This window comes from Symphalangus syndactylus, chromosome 14 (assembly GCF_028878055.3).
Source record: "Symphalangus syndactylus isolate Jambi chromosome 14, NHGRI_mSymSyn1-v2.1_pri, whole genome shotgun sequence".
Taxonomy (NCBI): Eukaryota; Metazoa; Chordata; class Mammalia; order Primates; family Hylobatidae; genus Symphalangus; species Symphalangus syndactylus.
Window position 1 is genome coordinate 62,063,963 of NC_072436.2, and position 11,457 is coordinate 62,075,419.

At 44.6% G+C, this 11,457-nt stretch overlaps 1 protein-coding gene across 1 annotated transcript; it reads left to right on the top strand.

Moving 5' to 3' along the window:
- Positions 1-5,714: 5,714 nt before the first annotated feature.
- Positions 5,715-8,117, top strand: LOC129462992 (AP-4 complex accessory subunit Tepsin-like). Its single transcript, XM_055243444.2, has 2 exons — positions 5,715-5,889; positions 6,939-8,117. Exons 1-2 carry the CDS (start codon positions 5,722-5,724, stop codon positions 7,485-7,487), a joined length of 717 nt encoding a protein of 238 aa, XP_055099419.1. The 5' UTR covers positions 5,715-5,721; the 3' UTR covers positions 7,488-8,117.
- The last annotated feature ends 3,340 nt before the right edge of the window (positions 8,118-11,457 follow it).

Here is an 11,457-nt window from a genome sequence, read left to right on the forward strand (position 1 = left end):
ACCGCACACGCTCCCGGTCGTTGTCACTTCCGGTCATCGTCACTTCCGGTCCATGAGGATCCCTGCCCAAGGAACCTTTTTGACAACTCTTATTGGATAATAATCTCCATCTCTGATTGCACAATCTTAACCAATCAGAGTTGGAGACTATTATCCAATCCGTGTTGTAGTACAGAGTCTGCTCTCATCCTATCAGAACGAGGCTTCCAGGATACCTCATTTGAATACAGCTATTATAAAAGGGAGGCAAATGTCCATGCCTGCTGTGGGGGTGTGGCTCACGTGCTTCTTCTCTGCCTTGGAGTCAGCCAAGGAGCATGTGCAGAGCACCTGCCTTGCAGACCAGCCGTAGAGAAGGATGTCCCAGCTGCAGGCCAAGTTTCATTCTTGGGTTCCTGGAGGATTTTTCCCGTGGCAAGCACTCTCCATCTTCCAGCATCTCAGGCTTGGTGAGTCTGGATGTGACCGCTTCCTGTGGGGGCCCAAGGCGCACCTGCATCAGAAAGCGAGACCTGCACTAGACAGAGACCACCAGCATCTGATCCTGACCTGGCTCACCGAGCACTGTGTCCCCTGTGTCATGGACAAGGATGCTTATTATGTCTGTGTCTGGCTGTGGAGGCTGCCCTGGGGCCCCCAGGCCCTGCCTCTGACCCTCAGCCTTGGGAGCTCAGGGTACCCTCACACCTCGGGGTCCGTGCCCAACCACACGATGCCCCCTGCAGCCTGTTTTCAGAGGTCATTCCACGCCCCAGCACACACACTCTGCAATATCTTAAATTATATCTACATCTATATCTGTATCTGTATCTATCTATCATCTATCTATCTGTATATATATATATACATATATATATTTTTTGAGACGGAGTCTTGCTCTTGTTGCCCAGGCTGGAGTGCAAGCACGATCTGGGCTCACTGCAACCTTTGCCTCCCGGGTTCAAGCGATTCTCCTGCCACAGCCTCCCGAGTAGCTGAGATTACAGGCGCCCGCCACCACGGCTGGCTAATTTTTTTTGTATTTTTAGTAGAGACGGGGTTTCTCCATGTTGGCCAGGCTGGTCTCGAACTCCTGACCTGGTGATCGCCCGCTTCGGCCTCCCAAAGTGCTGGGATTACAGGCATGAGCCACGGCGCCCGGCCAAATGATACTCTTGTGGGCAGTCTGACTTACGTTGAAAATTTAACTAAATTGTAATGCATTAGACTTAGTGTTCTCTTCCATCCCTATTTCTCTCTCTGTCTCACACAGGTATACACACACACTCACACATATATAGTTTTGTTTTGCTGGTAGAAATATGATTGACAATTGCCTACATAGCTGTAAAAAGGAATACATTAAAATAACTTCATTTCACTGCATCAACAGACACATTTTCCTGCTCATACAGAGCTCTTCCCCTTTCAAAAGGGAGCCTTATTAAAATTTATTACATCACATGTTAAAACCAAATGTTTAGAGTGTGACTCACAAAGTAAGCCAAAAGATTAAGTCTTAAGTAGCAGATAAACAAATCCCATATTTTATCCAATTAACCCTGTGATTACCTAGATTTTACAACATATGATGTCTTATACTGAAAACATGAAGCTCATATGGTATTGCAATTAATACATATTCGTCCACAAATAAAACAATACATAATACTTGGTTGCTTGCTTGGCTATCGTGTTATGGCTCTCGTGGGTTTCTGTGCTTTTAATTTTGGTATGGTAGTTTTAAGTTACATTTGAAATACAAGTCTCAAACTTGATGTGCACATAACCTATAACTCATCATCATAGAAATCTTATTAGTGAAACTCTCATACCTGTGTTAAAGATTTGCAGCCTATTCTCCTTTTCTTCCTGAGGACATAGAACAATTACTTTTTGTAGTCATAATAAGATAGCTAGACCCAAGGCATTTAAACGCAAGTATAAGTTCTTCACCTTTTCTCACCTGCTTCTGCAAACTAAGGAGTTGTATATAGTACAGACAGTACAACTCAACCCTCCCACCAAACGCCTCTGCTGAATTTGTAGCCTGAGTGAGAAATACATGTTTACTGTGATAAATCACTGAGATTTAGGGGTTATTACTGTAACATACAAGAGACTATCCTGACCAATACAGATATATTTACAAGAAGACATATATACAGATTTTTATAGCAGCAGATTTTTTTTCTGGTAATCGCGAAAAGAAAAAAGGAACTAACCAAATTGTTATCAACAGGAGAATGGATAAATATATGGATTTACATTCCTGCAGTGGGATTCCATAACCATAAAAAAGAAGAAAAAATTAAATGAGGCCATTTATTTACATTTCAGAATCATAATATGGAACAAATGAGCATAGTTCATAGTAATTATTAGTAGAGTTTAATTTTTTAAATTATATATATAGTTTAGAGATATATAGTGGCATATATATAAACATAACGTTCAGGAAAGCAGTTAGCTAGTTAGAAACTTGGTGCTGGGGAAGTGCACAAGAGATTCTAACTGTATTTGAAATGATGCATTTATTTTGCAAATTCATAGTGAGTCCATGCGTGTTTATTGTATTTTTATATCATTTGTATATCTGAAATATCTCAAGATGATTTCATGTAATATGCATTTAATTCCTATACTCAATTTTAATTCATCTTATTCAAGGATATCTCTTTAATATAGTTTACTATTAAATGGACTGATAGCTCTTTTTAAATAAATCCTTTTCTTCAAAAGATATTCTGATTGGCATGATTTAAGCGTAGTAAGTAATCTTACTTGAACTTCCATTTGCTTATTATGCCTGTGTTATATCCAGTGTTAGAAAAAGGTTTAGTTTAGTGTTTCTCAATCCATGTTAGGCTCTGTGAACTTTTGAAAAACATTAAAATACGTGGTTTTCACAATACAAATCAGAAAAGAGAAGAGATCAACAAAATTCTTGATCAGCAGAAAAGCACAGGACATGGTAAGAGAAAGCTTAGAGTGTTATAATTTAGTGTAAAACATTTCCTAAGAGTGCTCCACCTCATGAGTCTGCCTGATTCATTTTGAGAATCATTATTATAACTTACGTTTTCATAAGCTTTGAGTCAAAATAAGAACATTTGGAATTTGGGGTCATTGTAAAGTCCACTGTTTGCTATAATCAGTGTTAAAATCATATTTCAATAATATAGATAGTGACGTAATAATAGTTATGATTTGTTTTTTCACAAAGCTCATTGTTATGAAACAAATGAAGATGTTTACTGTGAAGTTTCAGTATTCTGGAAGGAAGGTTTTGTGGCTCTTCAAGCTGCCATTAATGCCGCTATTATAGAAGTGAGTACAAAATGTTCAAAGCAAACTAATGTTTAATGCAAGTTAATGATATTAGAGGCATCAAAATTTCATGAAAGAAAATATAAGTGGATAGCCTTGTTATTTCCTTTGCTCACTCTGAAGTTTACTGAAGTTACTATATACCACGGAATGTAGATACAAACAGAAGAAAAAGTATCTCATTCATGGACTCAACTTTGTTGGGAAGCCAGGCATATAAGAAAATTATTAGAACAGAAGTAGACTATTACAGAACTATAAATCAGGTCCTCATAAGTAAATGAGTAAAAACCTTCTCAGCCTTAGAATGCCATGGAAGAATGCCTAATTGAAATAACATTCCAGCTTGAAGCTTGAGATGAGGGGTGGCTTACTAAATATATAAATTCAGAAAAGGGATGCCAAGCAAATCATAAAGTAATGTTAGGCAGGGAGGTAATGAAACACACAGTAAATTCTGAGAATGGTGAGTAACTCAGAATGCCTGGACTCCAAACTCCCAGTAGGTCAATGACAGGACATAGAAGTGGAAATTTAGGTTAGTATCAAATCCCAATAGGCCAATTATACATCCAGAGGAAAATAGATGGTTAAAAGAAAACAGCATGCTATTCATTAACATACAAATTTTGCTTATTAATGCCTTTCTTCAGATCACAACAAATCACTCAGTGATGGAGGAGCTGATGTCAGTTACTGGAAAAAATATGAAGATGCATTCCTTCATTGGTCAATCAAGAGTTATAACTGATTTATACCTTTTTTCCTGTATTATTTCACTTTCCTCATTCATTTACTATGCATCTGTTAATGTCACGAGAGAGGAAAATGATGAAGGGCTTGATGACAGTGATGGGTCTTCGAGATTCAGCATTCTGGTGAGTCAAACACAGCACAAATAAATAAACAGAGGAACTCAGGAAAACTGGGAATCTTCAATGCATTTTTTTTTTTTTTTGAAATGGAGTCTCGCCCTGTTGCCCAGGCTGGAGTGCAGTGGCGTGATCTCAGCTCACTGCAAGCTCCGCCTCACAGGTTCACGCCATTCTCCTGCCTCAGCCTCCCGAGTAGCTGGGACTACAGGCGCCGGCCACCTTGCCTGGATAATTTTTCATATTTTCTGTAGAGACAGGGTTTCACCGTGTTAGCCAGGATGGTCTCAATCTCCTGACCTCGTGATCCACCCACCTCGGCCTCCCAAAGTGCTGGGATTACAGGTATGAGCCACCACGCCCGGCCTCTTCAATGCATCTTTATTAAAACCTGTTTCTCCACAACCACGGGGTACAAATAAGAGATACCTACACAGAATAATTTCAGATCATGAACAAATTTCCACTTAGTTAATTTCAGTGGGGAGAAATGCTCTGCAGTGATGGACAAAAAGAAAAAAAAAGGAAATGTATTTTGCCTCTGGAAATTTTACAGGACTAAGTAGAGAGGCTGGTTATTTAATATATTTAACAATCTCTGACCCAATTATATCTAAATCTATTTCAGATTTACTGTACTGTGAAGGAACTGCTATAGGAAATAAGATAAAAGGGGACAGAATGTGCTAACATTTAAGAAAATACAACTTCCATTAGAGTAATATTGATTTTTTTTAGAAAGGAGGAAGATAATCTTTTAAAGAAACATAAAAAGTCAATAAAAAAACTTTGAGAAAACAAATAAGGAGCCAAATGCAGAATTTTACAGAAAAAATGTCACAGCTATCACACATCAATGTCCATTTAAAAAAATTTGTTGCCATGAATAAGAAAATACCACTTTTAAACATTCCTTAGTAACAAGGAAAGAAACATAAAAATCCTTTATCCCCATGAATGGTATAAATTGTCATTGGTGTAATGCTTGCCAGGCTGAGGCTGTGTGTTACTGTGCTTCTCTGAGTTAAGGAAGAAGATTGGGGTTAGGTTGTTGGGTGATTGTGAAGAAGGCGTAATGAGGAATGGCCATGGCAAGAGAGTGTGGACACGTGTGTGCACGTGTCAGGGGGCGTGCAGAGGAATGAAGGCAAGGCAATCAGGGCAGCAGGTCACGTGCTTCTCGCTGGGGTCTGTCCAGGAGCAGGGGAGGACATGGCTCTGGTGTCCGGGAGCTGGGGTGTAAGGCGGTGAGGACAGGGCTCTGGTGTCCAGGAGCTGGGGTGTAAGGTGGTGAGGACAGGGCTCTGGTGTCTTGGAGCCGGGGTGTAAGGTGGTGAAGACAGGGCTCTGGTGTCTGGGAGCTGGGGTGTAAGGCGGTGAGGACGGGGCTCTGGTGTCCTGGAGCTGGGGTGTAAGGTGGTGAGGACAGGGCTCTGGTGGAGCTGTCCCTGGGGCCTTCTGGCACTCCAGTTGTTGATGAGGAGGAAGAAGAGGGAGAGAGATGGCCAGATAGGCCTCCGTGGCATGGACCAGCTGCCCCATGGGTGCTGATGTCCCCTCCCTTCACCAGCAGAGGGCGCTGTGTGCCATCGCCACCCTAGGGAGCGCCGACCTCCTTCCCCAGGAGCACATCCTCCTCTGCACCCGGCCGTGGCTGCAGGAGCTCAGCATGTGCAGCCCGGGACCTGTGACCAACAAGGCCATCAAGGTGGGCAGCTGCAGAGGCCACACGCACAACGGGGTCCGAGGGTACAGCAGGAGATACACTGCAGTCCACAGCCACCCCGTCCCTGCCTGGCACTTGGTCAGCCCTTCCCGGACCCCCCTCTCAAGTCCCTGTCCCGCTGGCAGAGGGAGCAGCAGCAAGTCAGGGTCCTCACCTCCCCACTGCCTTCCTGCCTTCCACCCCAATTCTGCGGCACTCACAGTACACTGGCCTCTACCTGTTCCTGGAAGCCCCCAAACTCCTCTGCCTTAATGTTCCTGCCCTTGTGTCTTGGCTCACACTTACCTCTTCCAGGAAGCCCTGCCTGACCACATGCAGCTTGCCACCCATGACACAGCTCATGCTCAGCTCCCAAGCTCCGGAGGGCAGAAATGGTTCTGCCATTTCATCTCTGTGCACTTGAACACTCTGAACTGCCTGGAGGCCACTGGAATCACACTGGGAGGCCTCTCCCTGCCGCCAGGCCCTGGCATCTTCCCTCTGCCTGTGGGCACCCCATCTTCTTTCTTCCTGTTTTCTCCCTGGCTGCTGGAAACACAGATCCTCAGTCACCTATCCCCAAGTCATCCTTATCTGTCATTGGCAGTCAGAGCGACAAGTGAGCCTGGGGTTCGCACCACTGCAGGCGAACCTCATAGTGGGGTTTCTAAAACGGGCATGCTGGAAGAACCCTGCGTCCAACAGTTGGAAATGCCCAGACATGCCAGGCCACGTGTTCACTCTCCCCAGCAGTGCCTGGTGGGTTATGACGGGGAGGGTGTCCTTTTGTATAGTAGTGAGTGAAGGAGCAAGATTCGAGGTGTGTATGTGACACCTGCCCCGTGTCACCAGCACCAGCCCAGCAGCTGCTCTGGGTGGGATGACAACTGGGTGCACTGCCCCAGCCCCCTCCCAGCAGCCGGTGTCCTGCCCAGAGGTGGCCCTGCCCTCTGGGTGGACAGACTGAGGAGGTCCTAGGGAGAGGCGGGCCCTGGTCCCCACAATTCCCAGGGTTGCATAGGAACCTCCCTGGTTCCTCCTTCCTCTTTCAGATCCTGAGGCACTTTGAGGCCTCCTGTGGGCAGCTGCCCCCTGCCCGGGGCACCTCAGCAGAGCCTGGCCCCACAGCCGCCCTCCCAGGCCCATCTGACCTGCTGACCGACGCTGTGCCTCTCGCTGGGAGCCAGGTCTTCCTCCAGCCTCTGAGTTCAACCGCAGTCTCGCCCCGGAGCCCTGCTCCCTCACCTGGGATGCCGTCCAGCCCTCTGCCCACCCCACCCTCAGATGCCTTCCCCATTCCAGCCCCCGAAGACCCCAGCGAGGCTGAGGCCAGACTGGCAGAAAGCAGGGGGTGGGGACCTGAACCGGTCCTAGTGGGCATGGACAGCCCAAAGAGAGGCCCTAGCAGCTGTGCATGGAGCTGTGACTCCTTGTTTGCTGGCATGCAGCTGGTGGCCTGTCCCCGCCTGGTGGGGGCCAGGGCTGCTGCAGGAGAGTCCTATCCCGATGCTCCCCGCACCCCCCGAACATCGTCCCGGAGGACAGCAGCCAAAGAGCCTCCTGGCTCAGAGCCGTCAGCTTTCACGTTCCTGAACGCCTGACCCGATGGCCTGGCCCTGGAGTCTTCAGATTCAGCTGCTGCCTGGGGTGGTCTGTGCTTCCTGAGCAGCCTCAACCATAGCTGCTACAGTCTCCAGGCAACTTGACTTGAGAGGAGGACCCTAGGGCTACCTCAGTTTCCCCCATCTCCTCTGCCAGAGGCTCTGCCTATTTGGACTTGAATCCCTACAAGGGATAGGCAGGTGGCAGGGCTTCAGAAATGTTGATCTCAGGGCTCCCAGGGGGCAGCCCCTGCCTGTCTTGCCCTCAGACATGAGGTTTCTTGTGTGAATGCGGAAGCAATTACCAGGTTCTTTATTTCATTTTGATCTCAGCTGCCTCCTTCCCCAGGAGGTCATGAGCAGCAACAAGCCACCACCTCCCCTTCCCATCGGGGTGGGCTAGGTGCTGAGGCTGGGTTTGGTGCACGTGGGTTGAGGGTGTCTTGTCCGGGCTGCCTTGTGCTGTCTGGCTTGAGGCCATTTCAAGTTTCAGATCCCCACGTGATCCTTCCCTGGCTCTCACCTGCTCCTTTATGCTGTAATTGCTTCCTACACATGAAGCCTCTGATTGGAGCCTCTGGTCCATCTTGGAAAAACCTTCTGAGAGCACTGGGGTTTATGCTTTCTGAATAAACACTACTGTTTACATGAAGCTGGGACGTTTATTTTTCTTTTGTGTATGTGCATTTTAATAAAAATACCATCAATAAGGGGCACACGCAGAGGACTGCTTTCCTCAAAGGAGGGACAGGTGTTGTTTCTTCCTAAAACGTTTGGTAGAACTCCCCAGTGGCACTATTCTTGCAGTTAACCTTCTTAATGGCAAGGTTTTAAACTAAGAAATTCACTTTCTTCAATAAATAATAGACCATTTGGGTTATCTATTTCTAATTTCAATAGTTTGTGTCTTCAGGGGATCGGTCCATTTTATATCAGTTGCTGAATTTGTGATTCCGTTTTTTGTAGTATTCCTTTATTCTTCTGTTCATGCCTGTGGGCCTGTAGTCACACTATCACACTCTTCAGTTCATGCCTGTGGGCCTGTAGTCACACTATCACACTCTTCCTGTCATGCCTGTTGGGCTGTAGTCACACTATCACACTCTTCCTGTCATGCCTGTGGGCCTGTAGTCACACTATCACACTCTTCCTGTCATGCCTGTGGGGCTGTAGTCACACTATCACACTCTTCCTCTCATGCCTAATATGGGTCCCTTGTTTTCCCTTTTTCTTGGTCAGGCAGTTTATCAATGTTATTAGTTTCTTCAAAGAACAAACTTTTGGTTTTAGTTTTTCTACTTCACTAATTTCTGTTTTTCAGTTTCCTAGTTCACTGATTTCTGTTTTTTTATTATTTCCTTTCCTCTGCTTTGGGCTTATTTTTATTTTTTCAGTTTCTTTTTTTCTTTTTTTTTGAGACAGTTTCACTCTGTCGTCCAGGCTGGAGTGCAGTGGCGCAATCTGGGCTCACTACAAGCTCCACCTCCCAGGTTCAAGTGATTCCCCCGCCTCAGCCTCCCGAGTAGCTGGGATTACAGGCTCATGCCACCACGCCCTGCTAATTTTTTGTATTTTAGTAGAGATGGGGTTTCACCATGTTAGCCAGGATGGTCTCGATCTCCTGACCTCGTGATCCACCCTCTTCAGCCTCCCAAAGCGCTGGGATTACAGGCGTGAGCCACAGTGCCAGCCTTTTTTCAGTTTCTTAAGGTGGAAGCTTAGATTATTTATCGTGACCTTTGTTTTCTAATGTGAGCCTTGTAATGCTATAAACATTCCTGTGAACACTGCTTTGGCTGCATCCTATGAATTTTGGTGCATTTAAATTTTTATTCAGCTCAAAATATTTTCAAATTTATCTTGAGACTTCCTTTTTGTCCAATGGGTTATTTTAAAACATACCATGTTATGATTTAATCATGATATAGTCAGAGAACATATTTTGTATGATTTCTGTTATATTGTTTAAAGATTTCAAGCCAATGCAACATAGCAAGACCCCGTTTCTACAAAAAAAATAAAAAAAATTAAATTAGCCAGGCATGGTCCCAGCTGCCCAGGTGGCTGAGGTGGGATGATTGCTTGAACTCCAGAGGTCAAGGCTGCAGTGAGCCATGATTGTGCCACTGCATTCTAGCTCTGTCACCTAGTGCAGTGGTGCAATCACAGCTCACTGCAGTCTCAACCTCCTGAGTTCAAGCAATCCTAAGCAATCCTCACGCCTCAGTCACCACACATGGCCTTTTTTTTTTTTTTTTTTTTTTGATAGAGACGGGGCTCTTGCTATGTTACCCATGCTGGTCTCCAACTCCTGGCCTCATGCAGTTCTCTCACCTCAGTCTCCCAAAGTGTTAGGATGACAGGCATGAGCTGCTGTGCCTGGCCTCACACTTTTGTTAAGGATTTCAAACTTTTGTTGAAGTTTGTTTTATGGCCAAGAATATAGTTTATCTTGGTGGATGTTCCATGTACACTTGGTCTGGAAAACTAGAGATCAATATCCTTCTGGAATATAGATGCAAAATTCCTCAAGAAAACAACAAATGAATCCAATAATATATAAAAAGTGTAATACATCACTGTAAGTGGAATATATCCGAGGAATGCAAGGCTGTTTCAACCTATGAAAATCAGTGTAATTCAATCCATCATACTAACAGAAAAGAAAAATCACACAATCATTTTATGCAGAAAAAACAAGAAACAAAATAAATTCAACATTCACTCATGACCCAAAAACCCTCCTAAATTTGACAAACTAGAAATATAAGAGATCTTTTGGGTGGCGAGGGGTTTCTGCAAAAACCCCTCAGCTGACATCATACTTAATGCTGAAGGACTGAATGCTTTTCCCCTACGATTGGAAAGATGGCCATGGTGTGCACGCTAACCATTTCTGTTCAGCATTATACTGAAGTCCTGGCCAGTTTGATAAAGCAAGAAAAAGCTAGAAAGCCAGACACATTAGAAAGGATGAAATAAAACATACTATTCACAGAAAACAGATCGTAGAAAATCCCATGAAATCTTCCAAAAACTTCCTAAGACTAAGAAGTGAGTTTAGCAAAGACACAGGCTCCAGGATAAATATACTAACACCAGTTACACTTTTGTAATAGCAATAAACAATTGGAAATTAAAGCATAAAAAACTACCATCTGTAATGGCACTCCAAAAATGAAATGATTAGGTATAAATTGGAAAGATCTATGTAGGATGTGTATGCTGAAAACTTCAAAATACCAATGAAAGAAATCAATGAAGATCTAAATAAGTGGAGAGATATACCATGTTCATAAATTATTGTGTCAATTCTTCCCAGATTACAGGTCTACAGATTTAATGTAATCCCCATCAAAATCACAGCTGGATTTTTTTTAAGATATTGACAAGCTGAAACTCAAATTTATAGGAAAAGTCAAAAGAATTTGAATAGCCAAGGTAATTTGGAAAAAGAAAAACAAAGGACTCAAAACCTGATTTCAGGATTGACTCTAGGCCAGGTGCAGTGGCTCATGCCTGTAATCCCAGCACTTTGGGAGGCGAAGGTGGGAGAATTGCTGGAGCCTAGGAATTTGAGATTAGCCTGGACAACATGTGAGACCCCCATCTCTGCAACAACAAAAACAACAACAACAACAACAACAGCACTAATCAAGACAGTGTAGTAGGCCGGGTGCGGTGGCTCACGCCTGTAATCCCAGCACTTTGGGAGGCTGAGGCGGGCGGATCACGAGGTCAGGAGATCGAGACCATCCTGGCTAACATGGTGAAACCCCGTCTCTACTAAAAATACAAAAAATTAGCCAGGCACGGTGGCGGGAGCCTGTAGTCCCAGCTACTCAGGAGGCTGAGGCAGGAAAATGGCATGAACCCAGGAGGTGGAGCTAGCAGTGAGCCGAGATCGTGCCACTGTGCTCCAGCCCGGGCGAAAGAGCGAGATTCCGTCTCAAAAAAAAAAAAAAAAGAC